Consider the following 21,925-nt stretch of genomic DNA (forward strand, 5'->3'; position numbering starts at 1 on the left):
GTACAGTAGTGCATTGCTCTACCTCTGTGTCGTCAAGTATACTATGCATCCATACCTATGCTGCAGTTTAGTTGTGCGCAGTATATAGTAGGAGGACAGTGCAGAATTTTGCTGACCACCAGTACATATATAGCAGTACGGTACAGTAGTCCACTGCTCTGCCTCTGTGTCGTCAAGTATACTATGCATCCATACCTGTGCTGCATTTTAGTTGTGCGCAGTATATAGTAGGAGGACAGTGCAGAATGAATTTTACTGACCACCAGTATGTATATACTGTAGCAGTACGGTACAGTAGTCCACTGCTCTACCTCTGTGTCGTCAAGTATACTATGCATCCATACCTGTGCTGCATTTTAGTTGTGCGCAGTATATAGTAGGAGGACAGTGCAGAATTTTGCTGACCACCAGTATATATATAGCAGTACGGTACAGTAGTCCATTGCTCTACCTCTGTGTCGTCAAGTATACTACAAAAGTTCAGTAAAATGACCCAAAAATCTAAATTAAAAGCGTCTGATGAGAAGCGTAAACTTGCCAATATGCCATTTACGACATGGAGTGGCAAGGAACGGCTGAGGTCCTGGCCTATGTTCATGGCTAGTGGTTCAGATTCACATGAGGATGGAAGCACTCATCCTCTCGCTAGAAAACTGCAGTGCCTCTCCTAGATGGGCCAGGTGTTTGTGTCGGCCACTTGGGTCGCTTAGCTTAGTCACACAGCTACCTCATTGCACCTCTTTTTTTCTTTGCATCATGTGCTGTTTGGGGACTATTTTTAAATCTGCCATCCTGTCTGACACTGCAGTGCCACTCCTAGATGGGCCAGGTGTTTGTGTCGGCCGCTTGGGTCGCTTAACTTCGCCATCCAGCGACCTCGGTGCAAATTTTAGGACTAAAAATAATATTGTGAGGTGTGAGGTGTTCAGAATAGACCGGAAATGAGTGGAAATTATGGTTATTGAGGTTAATAATACTATGGGATCAAAATGACCCCCAAATTCTATGATTTAAGCTGTTTTTGAGGGTTTTTTGTAAAAAAAACACCCGAATCCAACAAAAAATTTTCAGGGAGGTTTTGCCAAAACGCGTCCGAATCCAAAACACGGCTGCGGAACCGAATCCAAAACCAAAACACATGACAAAAAACGAAAAATTTCCGTTGCACATCACTGGTTACAGTGGGCTGACCTCCGCTTCCACGTTCAGCCAGCAGGGGGCGCCCCCACACGTGGTAGTGAGCTTTAGGCTGGGGCAATAGGATAGAACAGTAGGCCCTGCAGCGTATGGTGCCCTTCTCCTATTTCCAGGCTGGTCAGTGCAGAGCTCCAGCCAAATGACCACCTCCCACCCTACAGGTAACGGGAGGATAGCAATAGGACACAATACTGACCGCTACCGTCCCAGTGCTCCCAGCTATTGTGGTACTACATGTCCCAGCATGCACTGGCAGCTGTGTTGACTGTAAATGTATGCTGTAACATGCAGTCCCACCAGGGGCATCTTCTGAGAGATGGGGGTTGGGGTGCTGGTGTGCGGTACTGAGCAACCCCCCCCCACACACACACACCGGTGCATGACCCTGGTACTGTGACAGATCCTACTGCGCATATCTCTTGCAAAATGGCAGTGGCGCACTGCGAGGACAGTATATGGAATGGCGCAGGAAGTGCAGTGTGGCACAGCGGGCACGTACACCCTAGTACCCTTTATAGAGATGCCAATTGGTGGGTACACACTAGGCCATGGGCTCTATGAGTAACGTAGCCTAGTGTTTCCCCTCCCGGGCCGGGCCGGGCCGCCCGCCAGCGGGCAAACACACTGTGCGATGTCACTAGTGATATCGCACAGTGACGTCACGCCGGAGCATGCAGTTTCTGACAATGAGTCCAAATTGAGCTGCACGTGCGGCTTATACCGAGGGCCGGTAACGACCCGCAGGGCCGCGCATCGCTCGGCGGTGGCATACACACTTAGCGATAAAGTAAACGACGTTTACGTCTGAAATAGAAAAAGAAATGAATAAAAAAGAATCATACTGGGGGTTCCACACACTGTTACTGAAGTGACGGACGCCCAGAGCGCCATTCTTACCACATTATTATATCCTGACACTCTCAGGTGCTGCGACAACAACAGGTTAAGAAAAAGGATTTACAAAACAAATCTGCTGCTGTCACTGTGCCAGTGTTTCCTGAGGACACAGAACCAAAGCAGCATGTGATAGGGGAGAGGGCGCTCCAGTCATTCTCCTCCATTCCCCTGTCATATCCTTACAGCCCTGCAGTGTTTCAGCATGTTACTGTTTTAGGATATCCATGCTTTAGCACAGGTGACTCAGTTAATATCTGGGTTATACACTGCTATATATGGTGCAGAACAGGTATAGTAGATGGTATTGTGTAAGCTGCTGGGCTGGCCCCAGGTGTGTGCTACCTGTCCTGCCTCTGCTGTGTGGAGTGGGCGGCTCTGGGTGGAGTGTCAGTGGATCTTGAGGGAGGGTTAGTGCTTCCCATGTTTGGTGTTTAGATGCTGGTGAGTGTCTGTCACTGCAGTCATTCTACAAGGGCAGCACCTGGTAAGACACAGAGGCTTCTATCACATGGCGGACTGTCTGCTGTCTCAGGGGGTCCATGTCTTGGGGGTGCTGGCTCTGTCCTACCTGGTTCTCAAACAGTCATGGAGGCTGCTGAAGGGATTCGGAACCCATATTCTCTCCCGGTGGTGGAGGACTGACCTTAGGAAGTATGGAGCCTGGGCAGGTAAGTGGCTCTAATGTAATGCCAGAGCCGTAACTAGACGTTATCCTGCTCTGGCTAGGACCTGCTCCAGATTGTGTCCATAGGAGGTCACCATTAGCAGCAAATGTTACCAGGCAATAGTGCAGCAGTCCCCAGCAGTTTCTCAGCAGTAAATGGACATGAATGGTTGCTGAAGGGGGAGCTCAGATAATCTTGAATGCTGCACTTGTTTCCCAATGGAGAGTAGCAGTCCAAATAAAGGGGGTCATTCCGAGTTGTTCGCTCGTTATTTTTTTCTCGCAACGGAGCGATTAGTCGCTAATGCGCATGCGCAATGTCCGCAGTGCGACTGCGCCAAGTAAATTTGCTATGCAGTTAGGTATTTTACATTATGAGGTTTTTTCTTCGTTCTGGAGATCGGAGTGTGATTGACAGGAAGTGGGTGTTTCTGGGCGGAAACTGGCCTTTTTAGGGGAGTGTGTGTAAAAACGCTGCCGTTTCTGGGAAAAACGCGGGAGTGGCTGGAGAAACGGAGGAGTGTCTGGGCGAACGCTGGGTGTGTTTGTGACGTCAAACCAGGAACGACAAGCACTGAACTGATCGCACTGGAAGAGTAAGTCTCGAGCTACTCAGAAACTGCAAAGAGAAGTCTTTTCGCAATTTTGAGAACCTTTCGTTCGCAATTTTGATAAGCTAAGATTCACTCCCAGTAGGCGGCGGCTTAGCGTGTGCAATGCTGCTAAAAGCAGCTTGCGAGCGAACAACTCGAAATGAGGGCCAATACCAGGGCAGAAATCACAGGAGTCCAGATGGCAAAAAGGTAGGTGTTCTCAAGCTCTAGACCAGAGGTTCTCAAACTCGGTCCTCGGGGGCACACACAGTGCATGTTTTGCAGGTCTCCTCACAGAATCACAAGTGAAATAATTGGCTCCACCTGTGGACGTTTTAAAATGTGTCAGTGAGTAATTAATACACCTGTGCACCTGCTGGGTTACCTGCAAAACATGCACTGTGTGTGCCCCCGAGGACCGAGTTTGAGAACCTCTACTCTAGAGTCTCTGATCATGAGAAAACCTCCCTTATTGCACATTAAACAAATGACTTGTAACATGGGCACAAGAGGCATGTACTGTAGGGGCCAAATGTAATAGAGTGAGAGACTCAGAAAGTGAGAGATTTGGGAAGGTTTTTTTTAAAGTGGCAATCATTTACACTGTAACACCAGGTTGATCTTGCTGTGTGAATGAATGATTGCCACTTTAAAAGAAAAACGGCAAAACTTTACCAAATCTCTCACTTTCTGAAACTCTCACTCTATTACATTTGGCCCCAGGTGTCTGTGACCTGCGCCTGGTGGAAAGCAGATGCACACATGGGCAGAACGCATCTCGAGCTCCGCATGTGGAGGAATGTAAGTTACACACGTGTGCGAGCTGTGTACACGGCTTATTACCACTAAGTAACAGCGCCTGGCGATATGATGGTAAATTGAAGCAATAAAGGATCACTAGTTTGGTTTTAAATAAATATATATTTACTGTATATAATTGTCGGTCAAATTCTCAGTGTGCGGAATGCATTGTTGTGATAACATCTGACACCGTAAACGCGATTTCCTGATCTAACGTTCACCTTTCATTAACACTGGATGCTTTTCAAATAAACAGTTTTGCCAGTGGCGGATTTAGGGGTCTGGCCGCCTCTTGGCACAACATTATAGGCGGCTCCCCCCACCAAAAAAAAGGTTTATAGTGGGTGACTGTGGAGGCAGGGGTGACAGGTAGATAGTGGGTGACTGTGGAAGCAGGGGTGACAGGGAGACAGTGGGAGATATGGACATAGTGGTTGACTGTGGAGGCAGGGGTGACAGGGAGACAGTGGTAGACAGGGACATAGTGGGTGACTATGAGGAAGGGGTGACTGGTAGATAGTAGGTGACTATGGAGGCTGGTGTGACAGGGATACAGTGTGTGACAGGGAGACAGTGGTAGACAGGGACATAGTGCGTGACTAACGACTGTGGAGGCAGGGGTGAGATAGTTGGTGACTGTGGAGGCAGGGGTGACAGGTAGATAGTGGGTGACTGTGGAGGCAGGGGTGACAGGGAGATAGTCAGTCACTGTGGAGGCAGGTGTGACAGGGAGATACTGTAGTGATTGACTGGGGTGGCAAGGGTGAGAGGGAGATAGTGGATGTCTGGGGAGGAGGGGTGACAGGCAGATAGTGGGTGACTGGGGAGGAAGGGGTGACAGGCAGATAGTGGGTGACTGGGAAGGCAGGGGTGACAAGCAGATAGTGGGTGACTGGGGAGGCAGGGGTGATAGGCAGATAGTGGGTGACTGGGGAGGCAGGGGTGACAGGCAGATAGTGGGTGACTGGGGAGGCAGGGGTGACAGGCAGATAGTGGGTGACTGGGGAGGCAGGGGTGACAGGCAGATAGTGGGTGACTGGGGAGGCAGAGGTGACAGGCAGATAGTGGGTGACTGTGGAGGCAGGGGTGACTGTGGAGGCAGGAGTGACAGGGAGATAGTGGGTGACTGTGGAGGCAGGGGTGACAGGGAGATATTGGGTGGCTGGGGAGGCAGGGGTGACAGGGAGACAGTGGGTGACTGTGGAGGCAGGGGTGACAGGGAGATAGTGGTTGACTGTGGAGACAGGGGTGACAGGGAGATAGTGGGTGACTGTGGAGGCAGGGGTGACTGTGGAGGCAGGAGTGACAGGGAGATAGTGGGTGACTGTGGAGGCAGGGGTGACAGGGAGATAGTGGGTGACTGTGGAGGCAGGGGTGACAGGGAGATATTGGGTGACTGGGGAGGCAGGGGTGACAGGGAGATATTGGGTGACTGTGGAGGCAGGAGTGACAGGGAGATAGTGGGTGACTGTGGAGGCAGGGGTGACAGGGAGATATTGGGTGACTGGGGAGGCAGGGGTGACAGGGAGATATTGGGTGACAGGGGAGGCAGGGGTGACAGGAAGACAGAGATAGGGTGTGACTGTGGAGGCAGGGGTGACAGGGAGATATTGGGTGACTGGGGAGGCAGGGGTGACAGGGAGATATTGGGTGACTGGGGAGGCAGGGGTGACAGGAAGACAGAGATAGTGTGTGACTGTGGAGGCAGGGGTGACAGGGAGATATTGGGTGACTGGGGAGGCAGGGGTGACAGGGAGATAGTGGGTGACTGTGGAGGCAGGGGTGACTGTGGAGGCAGGGGTGACAGGGTGATATGGGGTGACTGTGGAGGCAGGGGTGACAGGGTGATATGGGGTGACTGTGGAGGCAGGGGTGACAGGGAGATATTGGGTGACTGGGGAGGCAGGGGTGATAGGGAGATATTGGGTGACTGTGGAGGCAGGAGTGACAGGGAGATAGTGGGTGACTGTGGAGGCAGGAGTGACAGGGAGATAGTGGGTGACTGTGGAGGCAGGGGTGACAGGGAGATATTGGGTGACTGTGGAGGCAGGGGTGACAGGGAGATATTGGGTGACTGTGGAGGCAGGAGTGACAGGGAGATAGTGGGTGACTGTGGAGGCAGGGGTGACAGGGAGATATTGTGTGACTGTGGAGGCAGGGGTGACAGGGAGATATTGGGTGACTGGGGAGGCAGGGGTGACAGGGAGATATTGGGTGACTGGGGAGGCAGGGGTGACAGGGAGATATTGGGTGACTGGGGAGGCAGGGGTGACAGGGAGATAGTGGGTGACTGTGGAGGCAGGGGTGACTGTGGAGACAGGGGTGACAGGGTGATATGGGGTGACTGTGGAGGCAGGGGTGACAGGGAGATATTGGGTGACTGGGGAGGCAGGGGTGACAGGGAGATAGTGGGTGACTGGGGAGGCAGGGGCGACAGGGAGATAGTGGGTGACTGGGGAGGCAGGGGCGACAGGGAGATAGTGGGTGACTGGGAGATATTGGGTGACTATGGAGGCAAGGGTGACAGGGAGATAGTGGGTGACTGTGGAGGCAGGGGTGACAGGTAGATAGTCAGTCACTGTGGAGGCAGGTGTGACAGGGAGATACTGTAGTGATTGACTGGGGTGGCAAGGGTGAGAGGGAGATAGTGGATGTCTGGGGAGGAGGGGTGACAGGCAGATAGTGGGTGACTGGGGAGGCAGGGGTGACAGGCAGATAGTGGGTGACTGGGGAGGCAGGGGTGACAAGCAGATAGTGGGTGACTGGGGAGGCAGGGGTGATAGGCAGATAGTGGGTGACTGGGGAGGCAGGGGTGACAGGCAGATAGTGGGTGACTGGGGAGGCAGGGGTGACAGGCAGATAGTGGGTGACTGGGGAGGCAGGGGTGACAGGCAGATAGTGGGTGACTGGGGAGGCAGAGGTGACAGGCAGATAGTGGGTGACTGTGGAGGCAGGGGTGACTGTGGAGGCAGGAGTGACAGGGAGATAGTGGGTGACTGTGGAGGCAGGGTGACAGGGAGATATTGGGTGGCTGGGGAGGCAGGGGTGACAGGGAGACAGTGGGTGACTGTGGAGGCAGGGGTGACAGGGAGATAGTGGTTGACTGTGGAGACAGGGGTGACAGGGAGATAGTGGGTGACTGTGGAGGCAGGGGTGACTGTGGAGGCAGGAGTGACAGGGAGATAGTGGGTGACTGTGGAGGCAGGAGTGACAGGGAGATAGTGGGTGACTGTGGAGGCAGGGGTGACAGGGAGATATTGGGTGACTGGGGAGGCAGGGGTGACAGGGAGATATTGGTGACTGTGGAGGCAGGAGTGACAGGGAGATAGTGGGTGACTGTGGAGGCAGGGGTGACAGGGAGATATTGGGTGACTGGGGAGGCAGGGGTGACAGGGAGATATTGGGTGACTGGGGAGGCAGGGGTGACAGGAAGACAGAGATAGGGTGTGACTGTGGAGGCAGGGGTGACAGGGAGATATTGGGTGACTGGGGAGGCAGGGGTGACAGGGAGATATTGGGTGACTGTGGAGGCAGGGGTGACAGGAAGACAGAGATAGTGTGTGACTGTGGAGGCAGGGGTGACAGGGAGATATTGGGTGACTGGGGAGGCAGGGGTGACAGGGAGATAGTGGGTGACTGTGGAGGCAGGGGTGACTGTGGAGGCAGGGGTGACAGGGTGATATGGGGTGACTGTGGAGGCAGGGGTGACAGGGAGATATTGGGTGACTGGGGAGGCAGGGGTGACAGGGAGATATTGGGTGACTGTGGAGGCAGGAGTGACAGGGAGATAGTGGGTGACTGTGGAGGCAGGAGTGACAGGGAGATAGTGGGTGACTGTGGAGGCAGGGGTGACAGGGAAATATTGGGTGACTGGGGAGGCAGGGGTGACAGGGAGATATTGGGTGACTGTGGAGGCAGGAGTGACAGGGAGATAGTGGGTGACTGTGGAGGCAGGGGTGACAGGGAGATATTGTGTGACTGTGGAGGCAGGGGTGACAGGGAGATATTGGGTGACTGGGGAGGCAGGGGTGACAGGGAGATATTGGGTGACTGGGGAGGCAGGGGTGACAGGGAGATAGTGGGTGACTGTGGAGGCAGGGGTGACTGTGGAGGCAGGGGTGATATGGGGTGACTGTGGAGGCAGGGGTGACAGGGAGATATTGGGTGACTGGGGAGGCAGGGGTGACAGGGAGATAGTGGGTGACTGGGGAGGCAGGGGCGACAGGGAGATAGTGGGTGACTGGGGAGGCAGGGGCGACAGGGAGATAGTGGGTGACAGGGAGATATTGGGTGACTATGGAGGCAAGGGTGACAGGGAGATATTGGGTGACTGGGGAGGCAGGGGTGACAGGGAGATATTGGGTGACTGTGGAGGCAGGAGTGACAGGGAGATAGTGGGTGACTGTGGAGGCAGGGGTGACAGGGAGATATTGGGTGACTGGGGAGGCAGGGGTGATAGGGAGATATTGGGTGACTGGGGAGGCAGGGGTGACAGGAAGACAGAGATAGTGTGTGACTGTGGAGGCAGGGTTGACAGGGAGATATTCGGTGACTGGGGAGGCAGGGGTGACAGGGAGATATTGGGTGACTGGGGAGGCAGGGGTGACAGGAAGACAGAGATAGTGTGTGACTGTGGAGGCAGGGGTGACAGGGAGATATTGGGTGACTGGGGAGGCAGGGGTGACAGGGAGATAGTGGGTGACTGTGGAGGCAGGGGTGACTGTGGAGGCAGGGGTGACAGGGTGATATGGGGTGACTGTGGAGGCAGGGGTGACAGGGAGATATTGGGTGACTGGGGAGGCAGGGGTGACAGGGAGATATTGGGTGACTGTGGAGGCAGGAGTGACAGGGAGATAGTGGGTGACTGTGGAGGCAGGGGTGACAGGGAGATATTGGGTGACTGTGGAGGCAGGGGTGACAGGGAGATATTGGGTGACTGGTGAGGCAGGGGTGACAGGGAGATATTGGTTGACAGGGGAGACAGGGGTGACAGGAAGACAGAGATAGTGTGTGACTGTGGAGGCAGGGGTGACAGGGAGATATTGGGTGACTGGGGAGGCAGGGGTGACATGGAGATAGTGGGTGACTGTGGAGGCAGGGGTGACTGTGGAGGCAGGGGTGACAGGGTGATATGGGGTGACTGTGGAGGCAGGGGTGACAGGGAGATATTGGGTGACTGGGGAGGCAGGGGTGACAGGGAGATAGTGGGTGACTGGGGAGGCAGGGGCGACAGGGAGATAGTGGGTGACTGGGGAGGCAGGGGCGACAGGGAGATAGTGGGTGACTGGGAGATATTGGGTGACTGTGGAGGCAGGGGTGACAGGGAGATATTGGGTGACTGTGGAGGCAGGGGTGACAGGGAGATATTGGGTGACTGGGGAGGCAGGGGTGACAGGGAGATAGTGGGTGACTGGGGAGGCAGGGGCGACAGGGAGATAGTGGGTGACTGGGGAGGCAGGGGCGACAGGGAGATAGTGGGTGACTGGGAGATATTGGGTGACTATGGAGGCAAGGGTGACAGGGAGATATTGGGTGACTGGGGAGGCAGGGGTGACAGGGAGATATTGGGTGACTGTGGAGGCAGGAGTGACAGGGAGATAGTGGGTGACTGTGGAGGCAGGGGTGACAGGGAGATATTGGGTGACTGGGGAGGCAGGGGTGACAGGGAGATATTGGGTGACTGGGGAGGCAGGGTTGACAGGAAGACAGAGATAGTGTGTGACTGTGGAGGCAGGGGTGACAGGGAGATATTGGGTGACTGGGGAGGCAGGGGTGACAGGGAGATAGTGGGTGACTGTGGAGGCAGGGGTGACTGTGGAGGCAGGGGTGACAGGGTGATATGGGGTGACTGTGGAGGCAGGGGTGACAGGGAGATATTGGGTGACTGGGGAGGCAGGGGTGACAGGGAGATATTGGGTGACTGTGGAGGCAGGAGTGACAGGGAGATAGCGGGTGACTGTGGAGGCAGGAGTGACAGGGAGATAGTGGGTGACTGTGGATGCAGGGGTGACAGGGAGATATTGGGTGACTGGGGAGGCAGGGGTGACAGGGAGATATTGGGTGACTGGGGAGGCAGGGGTGACAGGAAGACATAGATAGTGTGTGACTGTGGAGGCAGGGGTGACAGGGAGATATTGGGTGACTGGGGAGGCAGGGGTGACAGGGAGATATTGGGTGACTGGGGAGGCAGGGGTGACAGGAAGACAGAGATATTGGGTGACTGGGGAGGCAGGGGTGACAGGGAGATATTGGGTGACTGGGGAGGCAGGGGTGACAGGGAGATATTGGGTGACTGGGGAGGCAGGGGTGACAGGAAGACAGAGATAGTGTGCGACTGTGGAGGCAGGGGTGACAGGGAGATATTGGGTGACTGGGGAGGCAGGGGTGACAGGGAGATAGTGGGTGACTGTGGAGGCAGGGGTGACTGTGGAGGCAGGGGTGACAGGGTGATATGGGGTGACTGTGGAGGCAGGGGTGACAGGGAGATATTGGGTGACTGGGGAGGCAGGGGTGACAGGGAGATATTGGGTGACTGTGGAGGCAGGAGTGACAGGGAGATAGTGGGTGACTGTGGAGGCAGGAGTGACAGGGAGATAGTGGGTGACTGTGGAGGCAGGGGTGACAGGGAGATATTGGGTGACTGGGGAGGCAGGGGTGACAGGGAGATATTGGGTGACTGTGGAGGCAGAAGTGACAGGGAGATAGTGGGTGACTGTGGAGGCAGGGGTGACAGGGAGATATTGGGTGACTGGGGAGGCAGGGGTGACAGGGAGATATTGGGTGACTGGGGAGGCAGGGGTGACAGGGAGATATTGGGTGACTGGGGAGGCAGGGGTGACAGGAAGACAGAGATAGTGTGTGACTGTGGAGGCAGGGGTGACAGGGAGATATTGGGTGACTGGGGAGGCAGGGGTGACAGGGAGATAGTGGGTGACTGTGGAGGCAGGGGTGACTGTGGAGGCAGGGGTGACAGGGTGATATGGGGTGACTGTGGAGGCAGGGGTGACAGGGAGATATTGGGTGACTGGGGAGGCAGGGGTGACTGGGAGATAGTGGGTGACTGGGGAGGCAGGGGCGACAGGGAGATAGTGGGTGACTGGGGAGGCAGGGGTGACAGGGAGATATTGGGTGACTGTGGAGGCAGGAGTGACAGGGAGATAGTGGGTGACTGTGGAGGCAGGGGTGACAGGGAGATATTGGGTGACTGGGGAGGCAGGGGTGACAGGGAGATATTGGGTGACTGTGGAGGCAGGAGTGACAGGGAGATAGTGGGTGACTGTGGAGGCAGGAGTGACAGGGAGATAGTGGGTGACTGTGGAGGCAGGGGTGACAGGGAGATATTGGGTGACTGGGGAGGCAGGGGTGACAGGGAGATATTGGGTGACTGTGGAGGCAGGAGTGACAGGGAGATAGTGGGTGACTGTGGAGGCAGGAGTGACAGGGAGATAGTGGGTGACTGTGGAGGCAGGGGTGACAGGGAGATATTGGGTGACTGGGGAGGCAGGGGTGACAGGGAGATATTGGGTGACTGTGGAGGCAGGAGTGACAGGGAGATAGTGGGTGACTGTGGAGGCAGGGGTGACAGGGAGATATTGTGTGACTGTGGAGGCAGGGGTGACAGGGAGATATTGGGTGACTGGGGAGACAGGGGTGACAGGGAGATATTGGGTGACTGGGGAGGCAGGGGTGACAGGGAGATAGTGGGTGACTGTGGAGGCAGGGGTGACTGTGGAGGCAGGGGTGACAGGGTGATATGGGGTGACTGTGGAGGCAGGGGTGACAGGGAGATATTGGGTGACTGGGGAGGCAGGGGTGACAGGGAGATAGTGGGTGACTGGGGAGGCAGGGGCGACAGGGAGATAGTGGGTGACTGGGGAGGCAGGGGCGACAGGGAGATAGTGGGTGACAGGGAGATATTGGGTGACTATGGAGGCAAGGGTGACAGGGAGATATTGGGTGACTGGGGAGGCAGGGGTGATAGGGAGATATTGGGTGACTGGGGAGGCAGGGGTGACAGGAAGACAGAGATAGTGTGTGACTGTGGAGGCAGGGTTGACAGGGAGATATTGGGTGACTGGGGAGGCAGGGGTGACAGGGAGATATTGGGTGACTGGGGAGGCAGGGGTGACAGGAAGACAGAGATAGTGTGTGACTGTGGAGGCAGGGGTGACAGGGAGATATTGGGTGACTGGGTAGGCAGGGGTGACAGGGAGATAGTGGGTGACTGTGGAGGCAGGGGTGACTGTGGAGGCAGGGGTGACAGGGTGATATGGGGTGACTGTGGAGGCAGGGGTGACAGGGAGATATTGGGTGACTGGGGAGGCAGGGGTGACAGGGAGATATTGGGTGACTGTGGAGGCAGGAGTGACAGGGAGATAGTGGGTGACTGTGGAGGCAGGGGTGACAGGGAGATATTGGGTGACTGTGGAGGCAGGGGTGACAGGGAGATATTGGGTGACTGGGGAGGCAGGGGTGACAGGGAGATATTGGTTGACTGGGGAGACAGGGGTGACAGGAAGACAGAGATAGTGTGTGACTGTGGAGGCAGGGGTGACAGGGAGATATTGGGTGACTGGGGAGGCAGGGGTGACATGGAGATAGTGGGTGACTGTGGAGGCAGGGGTGACTGTGGAGGCAGGGGTGACAGGGTGATATGGGGTGACTGTGGAGGCAGGGGTGACAGGGAGATATTGGGTGACTGGGGAGGCAGGGGTGACAGGGAGATAGTGGGTGACTGGGGAGGCAGGGGCGACAGGGAGATAGTGGGTGACTGGGGAGGCAGGGGCGACAGGGAGATAGTGGGTGACTGGGAGATATTGGGTGACTGTGGAGGCAGGGGTGACAGGGAGATATTGGGTGACTGTGGAGGCAGGGGTGACAGGGAGATATTGGGTGACTGGGGAGGCAGGGGTGACAGGGAGATAGTGGGTGACTGGGGAGGCAGGGGCGACAGGGAGATAGTGGGTGACTGGGGAGGCAGGGGCGACAGGGAGATAGTGGGTGACTGGGAGATATTGGGTGACTATGGAGGCAAGGGTGACAGGGAGATATTGGGTGACTGGGGAGGCAGGGGTGACAGGGAGATATTGGGTGACTGTGGAGGCAGGAGTGACAGGGAGATAGTGGGTGACTGTGGAGGCAGGGGTGACAGGGAGATATTGGGTGACTGGGGAGGCAGGGGTGACAGGGAGATATTGGGTGACTGGGGAGGCAGGGTTGACAGGAAGACAGAGATAGTGTGTGACTGTGGAGGCAGGGGTGACAGGGAGATATTGGGTGACTGGGGAGGCAGGGGTGACAGGGAGATAGTGGGTGACTGTGGAGGCAGGGGTGACTGTGGAGGCAGGGGTGACAGGGTGATATGGGGTGACTGTGGAGGCAGGGGTGACAGGGAGATATTGGGTGACTGGGGAGGCAGGGGTGACAGGGAGATATTGGGTGACTGTGGAGGCAGGAGTGACAGGGAGATAGCGGGTGACTGTGGAGGCAGGAGTGACAGGGAGATAGTGGGTGACTGTGGATGCAGGGGTGACAGGGAGATATTGGGTGACTGGGGAGGCAGGGGTGACAGGGAGATATTGGGTGACTGGGGAGGCAGGGGTGACAGGAAGACATAGATAGTGTGTGACTGTGGAGGCAGGGGTGACAGGGAGATATTGGGTGACTGGGGAGGCAGGGGTGACAGGGAGATATTGGGTGACTGGGGAGGCAGGGGTGACAGGAAGACAGAGATATTGGGTGACTGGGGAGGCAGGGGTGACAGGGAGATATTGGGTGACTGGGGAGGCAGGGTTGACAGGGAGATATTGGGTGACTGGGGAGGCAGGGGTGACAGGAAGACAGAGATAGTGTGCGACTGTGGAGGCAGGGGTGACAGGGAGATATTGGGTGACTGGGGAGGCAGGGGTGACAGGGAGATAGTGGGTGACTGTGGAGGCAGGGGTGACTGTGGAGGCAGGGGTGACAGGGTGATATGGGGTGACTGTGGAGGCAGGGGTGACAGGGAGATATTGGGTGACTGGGGAGGCAGGGGTGACAGGGAGATATTGGGTGACTGTGGAGGCAGGAGTGACAGGGAGATAGTGGGTGACTGTGGAGGCAGGAGTGACAGGGAGATAGTGGGTGACTGTGGAGGCAGGGGTGACAGGGAGATATTGGGTGACTGGGGAGGCAGGGGTGACAGGGAGATATTGGGTGACTGTGGAGGCAGAAGTGACAGGGAGATAGTGGGTGACTGTGGAGGCAGGGGTGACAGGGAGATATTGGGTGACTGGGGAGGCAGGGGTGACAGGGAGATATTGGGTGACTGGGGAGGCAGGGGTGACAGGGAGATATTGGGTGACTGGGGAGGCAGGGGTGACAGGAAGACAGAGATAGTGTGTGACTGTGGAGGCAGGGGTGACAGGGAGATATTGGGTGACTGGGGAGGCAAGGGTGACAGGGAGATAGTGGGTGACTGTGGAGGCAGGGGTGACTGTGGAGGCAGGGGTGACAGGGTGATATGGGGTGACTGTGGAGGCAGGGGTGACAGGGAGATATTGGGTGACTGGGGAGGCAGGGGTGACAGGGAGATAGTGGGTGACTGGGGAGGCAGGGGCGACAGGGAGATAGTGGGTGACTGGGGAGGCAGGGGTGACAGGGAGATATTGGGTGACTGTGGAGGCAGGAGTGACAGGGAGATAGTGGGTGACTGTGGAGGCAGGGGTGACAGGGAGATATTGGGTGACTGGGGAGGCAGGGGTGACAGGGAGATATTGGGTGACTGTGGAGGCAGGAGTGACAGGGAGATAGTGGGTGACTGTGGAGGCAGGAGTGACAGGGAGATAGTGGGTGACTGTGGAGGCAGGGGTGACAGGGAGATATTGGGTGACTGGGGAGGCAGGGGCGACAGGGAGATATTGGGTGACTGTGGAGGCAGGAGTGACAGGGAGATAGTGGGTGACTGTGGAGGCAGGGGTGACAGGGAGATATTGGATGACTGGGGAGGCAGGGGTGACAGGGAGATATTGGGTGACTGGGGAGGCAGGGGTGACAGGGAGATATTGGGTGACTGGGGAGGCAGGGGTGACAGGAAGACAGAGATAGTGTGTGACTGTGGAGGCAGGGGTGACAGGGAGATATTGGGTGACTGGGGAGGCAGGGGTGACAGGGAGATAGTGGGTGACTGTGGAGGCAGGGGTGACTGTGGAGGCAGGGGTGACAGGGTGATATGGGGTGACTGTGGAGGCAGGGGTGACAGGGAGATATTGGGTGACTGGGGAGGCAGGGGTGACAGGGAGATAGTGGGTGACTGGGGAGGCAGGGGCGACAGGGAGATAGTGGGTGACTGGGGAGGCAGGGGCGACAGGGAGATAGTGGGTGACTTGGAGATATTGGGTGACTGTGGAGGCAGGGGTGACAGGGAGATATTGGGTGACTGGGGAGGCAGGGGTGACAGGGAGATATAGGGTGACTGGGGAGGCAGGGGTGACAGGAAGACAGAGATAGTGTGTGACTGTGGAGGCAGGGGCGTAATAAGACCTTTGTGGGCCCCATAGCAACATTTTGAAAGGGCCCCCCAGCACTCTGCAACAACGAGTGAGAGTTTGGGGGGTCGGAAATGCAGAGGGAGAGGGGGTCTGACAGAGTAGACGGCAGGACCAGACAGGATGGAGACTGAGGCGTCATGCTAAAATATAAACAAACACACACACACATTTAGATGCAATGTAAATATGTACCTCCCTATGTTAAAATATGTGTATGTGGGCAGCACAGATGGTGTAATGGTTAGCATTACTGCCTCACACCATGGCCCTAATTGTGTGGAGTTTGTATACTCTCCCTGTACTTGCGTGGGTTTCCTTTGGGTGCTCAGGTTTTCTCCCACACTCCAAAAATATACTTGTAGGTTACTTGGCTAAGAACAAAATGAATCGTAGTGTGAATGTGCGTGTACATGTGATAGGGAATATAGAGTGTAAGCTCCAATGGGCAAGGAATTATGTGAATGGCCAAATATTCTCTGTACAGTGCTGCGGAATATAAATGAATGGTTATATATAAATTGATATGTACATAAAATGTTTGCGCAATGCAAATATATGATAAAAAAAATCTGAATTTAATTTCTTTAAATAAATGAATTAAGGAACAAAAAAGCATTATAATATATTTTATTCACCTGATGGTTTGCTACAGTATACACCAGTCAGACTTTTCCAGTAATAATTCAAAAAAAAGAGGAAGTCACAGGCAGGTTTATACTATTAGGGGGTTATCCGATTACCTGAGAAGAAACATCAGGTGTGAAAAAGCAGACGTTTATCGCAATTTTTCCCGATGGTTCACCCGCATTTTTTTTTTTTTTACAAGCTATGCAATTTGGTCGCCTGTAAAAAAAATACTTTTTCTCAGGAAAACACACAGGTTCAGTGACACTGCGTTCTGTAGAAACACCCCCCTTTTCAGATGAAAACGAGGCTGTTTCTGGTATTTGGTTTTGCCTACCTGAGGCAGGTGAAACAAAATCCCAGATAAGACGCGGCTCGCTACTATCAGGGATTTTAGCTGTCAGGATTCCGGCTTCAGCCTCCTGACCACCAGGATTCCACACTTGACGCGTCTATTACACTATACTGAGACTGGCACACAGCGGGTGGAGCCCTGGGGTCCCAGGTGTGGCCCCCAGGTGTATGTATGTAGGTATGGCCCCAGAGTCCACAGGTGTGTGTACAAAGGTGTGGCTCCCAGGTGAGTGTGTGTATATTCAGATGTCCCCCAGGTGTATGTATGTGCAGGTGTGGAGCTCCCAGGTGTGTGTGTAGGTGTGGGGCCCCCAAGTGAGAGAGTGTGTGTGCGCACAGGTGTGGCCCTGTCTGTGTGTGTGTACAGATGTGGCCCCCCTGCCCCCCTTACATATGTGCAGGTGTGGCCCCCTGGTGTCCCCCAGGTGTGTAGTGTACACATATATAAATGCTCACCTTTGTTCAGCCGCACCTTGGAAGTCGCCATCTACTCTGGCTCCATGTCACGGCCCGGGGCCCCCAGGGTGTGAAGGTGCTGCTGCTGCGGCAGGTCCCGGGGGAGTAGGTGCGCGGGGCCCAGCAGCCAGACAACTGGCAGCAGCGGTAACACAGCAGGGACTGCTCCCCTCCGCTCACTCCGCCTGCTGTTCCGTCTTCACAGTGGCCCCTCCTGATTGCTGGTACTAGATGACAGGTAGCGGCACTGGCTGTGTGTAACGCGGCTCCCTCTTTCTCCTCCTCCCCAGAGAGACTGCACGCAGTGCGCAGCCTCATCCCACACATAGCGCCGCTGCCACCGACATCCCATGCTGCTGAGAGGATTGGTGGCGTGGCCTTATTGCAGGAGGCGTGGCCGCGTCCCCTTATGGAAAAAGTCTTTGAAGTGCCGAGTGGGGTGGGTGCAGTGCCTGACCCCTGGACCTCCAGCCCTCAGCTATTGTCAATTCGAGGGGGGGGGAGGGGGGGGGGGGTGATCAGTGTTACTCCTCCCCCCTACACATACAGGAATAGGTAGAGGATCAGCGATAGCAGCAGCCTCTCTGCCCTACTGCAGCACAGGTCACTGCATCAGTCACACACAGCTGCTCCGAAACAAAAATGGCTGCTGCCTGCCAGGGGTCAACCTTAGATAATATGTCTGCAATCAAATTGCGGATGCATCTGGAGGCGGCCCCACATATGCTGAGCGGCCTTGCCTTGTGCCCCCCACCAACGCAAAGCCGTCCCAACGCCACCGACACTCGATATTTTGGTAAGATCAGCACAGAGGACACGTGGACACTCGCTTAGGTTAGAGGAGAGGCGATTCCGCACATTGAGGCGAAAAGGTTTTTTCACGGTAAGGACAATACGTGTTTGGAATTCCCTGCCTGAGAGTAGTAATGGCGGACTCAGCAACACCTTTAAGAATGGGTTAGATAAGTACCTAATGGATAAGGATATCCAGGGTTATGTTGCGTAGTCACGCACTATAGTTATTAACAAAGAGAGGAATAAAACACAACGGCCGACATCAGCATCAGACAAAATGAGTCCAAATATAGGCCCTCATTCCGAGTTGTTCGCTCGGTATTTTTCATCGCATCGCAGTGAAAATCCGCTTAGTACGCATGCGCAATGTTCGCACTGCGACTGCGCCAAGTAACTTTACTATGAAGAAAGTATTTTTACTCACGGCTTTTTCTTTGCTCCGGCGATCGTAATGTGATTGACAGGAAATGGGTGTTACTGGGCGGAAACACGGCGTTTCAGGGGCGTGTGGCTGAAAACGCTACCGTTTCCGGAAAAAACGCAGGAGTGGCCGGAGAAACGGTGGGAGTGCCTGGGCGAACGCTGGGTGTGTTTGTGACGTCAACCAGGAACGACAAGCACTGAAATGATCGCACAGGCAGAGTAAGTCTGGAGCTACTCTGAAACTGCTAAGTAGTTAGTAATCGCATTATTGCGAATACATCGTTCGCAATTTTAAGAAGCTAAGATTCACTCCCAGTAGGCGGCGGCTTAGCGTGTGTAACTCTGCTAAATTCGCCTTGCGACCGATCAACTCGGAATGAGGGCCATAATACAGTGTAGGAGACCACAAATGGGTTGGACTGGATGGACAAATTGTCTTTTTTCAGCCTCAGATACTATGTTACCGACCACCCCACAACCGCCTCTGCCTCTCCATATCCCCAAATGTAACTGTATCCCCAAACTGTTCCAAAAAATTAATTATACTGTATCACCTGAATTCAGGGCAGAAAAAAACTGGCAAGGGCATCGCTGCAATTCACACCCCAAAGTGAAAAAGCGTCACCCTACTTTCTGTATGGGAAAAGAATCACGAATTTGGGCCTAATTCAGACCTGATCGTAGCCGTGCTAAATTTTGCACAGCTACGATCAGTCACCCTGACATGCGGGGCGACGCCCAGCACAGGGCTAGCTCGCCCCGCATATCAGGCGCAGGCCCGTCGCACAAATACAAAAGCATCACACAGCGGCAATGCTTTTGTACTGGAGAGTAGCTTCCATCCAGCGCAGCTCCTGCACACTGGCAGGGAGGAACTTGTCGCTGTGCTGGTCGCAGCGGCTGCGTGTGACATCATGCAGATGCCGCTGCCCGCCCCCGGGAACGGTCTGGGCACGCCTGCGTTGCCCGGACCGCGCCCCCTAAACAGCTGTCAAACACCGCCGTCCCGCACCCTCCCTCCCAGCGACCGCCTCTGCCTGTCAATCAGGCAGAGGCGATCGCAGGGCTAAGACAGCCGTCGGCTGTCTGCCATGTGGTGGCACACTGCGGCGCATGCGCAGTTCAGACCTGATCGGTGATAACGCACAGCACCGATCAGGTCTGAATTAGGCCCTTTGACAAGTTGTTCCTCAGCAACCTGACCACTTATCAGACTTCTGCATCACACACACTATCGAATGACACCTGAACCACCAAAATCGATGTTGTCATTGCAGAGTAGTTACTTTCACAATATAATTGCTTAGCCGATTCAGTATAGAGATATGATAATTAATAGTATGGATCATAACACTGTATTCCTCAGGCATACTTACTCAGTCATTAAACACACATTTATAGCAAACAGAAGAAACAGCCACAGTCTCAGGATTATGTTGCAAAATAGGTTTTTACAAGAACAATTGGGGTCATTCCGAGTTGTTTGCTCGTTGTCGATTTTCGCAACGGAGCGATTAAGGCAAAAATGCGCATGCGCTAAGTATTTTAGCACAAAACTTAGTAGATTTACTCACGTCCGAACGAAGAATTTTCATCGTTGAAGTGATCGGAGTGTGATTGACAGGAAGTGGGTGTTTCTGGGCGGTAACTGGCCGTTTTCTGGGACTGTGCGGAAAAACGCAGGCGTGTCGGGGAAAAACGCGGGAGTGTCTGGAGAAACGGGGGAGTGGCTGTCCGAACGCAGGGCGTGTGTGTGACGTCAAACCAGGAACGAAACGGCCTGAACTGATCGCTATTTGTGAGTAAGTCCGGAGCTACTCCGAAACTGCTAAGAATTTTCTATGCTCTATTCTGTGAATCTTTCGTTCGCTATTCTGCTAAGCTAAGATACACTCCCAGAGGGCGGCGGCCTAGCATGTGCAATGCTGCTAAAAGTAGCTAACGAGCGAACAACTCGGAATGAGGGCCAATGGGGGTAATTCAGACCTGATCGTAGCAGCAAAGAACATTGGGGGTAATTCAGACCTGATCGCAGCAGCAAATATGTTAGCAGTTGGGCAAAACCATGTGCACTGCAGGTGGGGCAGATGTAACATGTGCAGAGAGAGTTAGATTTGGGTGGGGTGTGTTCAAACTGAAATCTAAATTGCAGTGTAAAAATAAAGCAGCCAGTATTTACTCTGCACAGAAACAATATAACCCACCCAAATCTAACTCTCTCTGCACATGTTATATCTGCCTCCCCTGCAGTGCACATGGTTTTGCCCAACTGCTAACAAATGTGCTGCTGCGATCAGGTCTGAATTACCCCCAATGTTTCAAGGGCATGTATGTATGTATGTATGTGTAAGAGAGAGCACTAGGTAAGCAGGTAAATCTACCATTTAATTAACAATTTCCATAAGCATTTTCCAATCTATACTTTACTCTTTATAAACACCATGCTCCACAAACTGTTTTTCCTCATAGCACTTCATGGTATCCTCTATAAAATGACATCGTCCTTCACTATTCCTGTTATTTATCGCTCTGTACACATTGCAGCCTCATTAATCCACTCCCCTCTTATTAACACTCATGAGCTTTTAACCTATCTATGTACACTAACTGTCACATCCTCTACCTGTCACCATAAGAAACTATCACACACCTCCCCCAACTATACCTATCTCTCTCTTCTTCTGCTTCTACTAGCTGGTGACATATCCCCAAATCCAGGTCCCATCCACATACCACGCTCACATTCAGCTGATTCACAACGGAATATAAAATCAACAAACCTTATCAACATCACTTGTCTCCCATCTACCTCCAAGTCACTAAAATGTGCTTTATGGAATGCACGCTCTGTTTGCAACAAATTAACAGCTATTCATGACCTTTTCATAGCAAAAAAATTCAATATGCTGGCTATAACAGAAACCTGGCTCACACAATCAGACACTGCCTCCCCTGCAGCACTGTCACATGGTGGCCTCCACTTCACACACACCCCCAGGCCTGGTAACATCAAGGGAGGGGGTGTTGGAATATTACTGTCCAAATCTTACACGCACATCGTTTTACCACCTGTTCCCTCACTCACATTTACATCCTTTGAAGTACACTCTATTAGGATTTTCACCCCTTTCTCTCTGCGTGTTGCAGCTATCTATCGCCCACCTGGGCAACCCAAAAAGTTTCTGGAAGATTTTTCTGCATGGCTCCCTCACTTTCTATCCTCTGACATCTCCACCATCATTATGGGTGATTTCAATCTCTCTATTGACAGTCCACAATCTCCCCATGCCTCTAAACTACTCTCTCTAACCTCCTCTCTTGGCCTCTCCCAATGGACTGACTCCCCTACTCATCAGGAGGGCCACTGCCTTGATCTTGTATTCACCAGACTATGCTCTGTTTCTGAACTCACTAACACTCCTTTCCCTCTCTCAGATCACAACCTTATCACATGCATGCTCTCCTCCATTACTTCAAACTCCATGTCCCTGAAGTCTACAAGGACACCTCTTACCCGCAGAAATATTAACGCTATTAATTTTCAACAACTATCTACCTCTCTGCAACCACTACTTTCACCAATTTCTACATTC

At 54.1% G+C, this 21,925-nt stretch overlaps 1 protein-coding gene across 1 annotated transcript in view; it reads left to right on the top strand.

The window, feature by feature from the left end:
• Positions 1–2,441: 2,441 nt before the first annotated feature.
• LOC134935944 (very-long-chain 3-oxoacyl-CoA reductase-B-like) overlaps positions 2,442–21,925 on the top strand; it is a 138,960-nt gene continuing 119,476 nt past the window's right edge. Inside the window, exon 1 of the mRNA XM_063930802.1 lies at positions 2,442–2,762. Within this exon, the coding sequence (XP_063786872.1) occupies positions 2,603–2,762 (160 nt within the window). The 5' untranslated portion in view covers positions 2,442–2,602. The remainder of the gene's footprint in view (positions 2,763–21,925) is intronic.

Source organism: Pseudophryne corroboree, chromosome 6 (assembly GCF_028390025.1).
Source record: "Pseudophryne corroboree isolate aPseCor3 chromosome 6, aPseCor3.hap2, whole genome shotgun sequence".
Lineage (NCBI taxonomy): Eukaryota > Metazoa > Chordata > Amphibia > Anura > Myobatrachidae > Pseudophryne > Pseudophryne corroboree.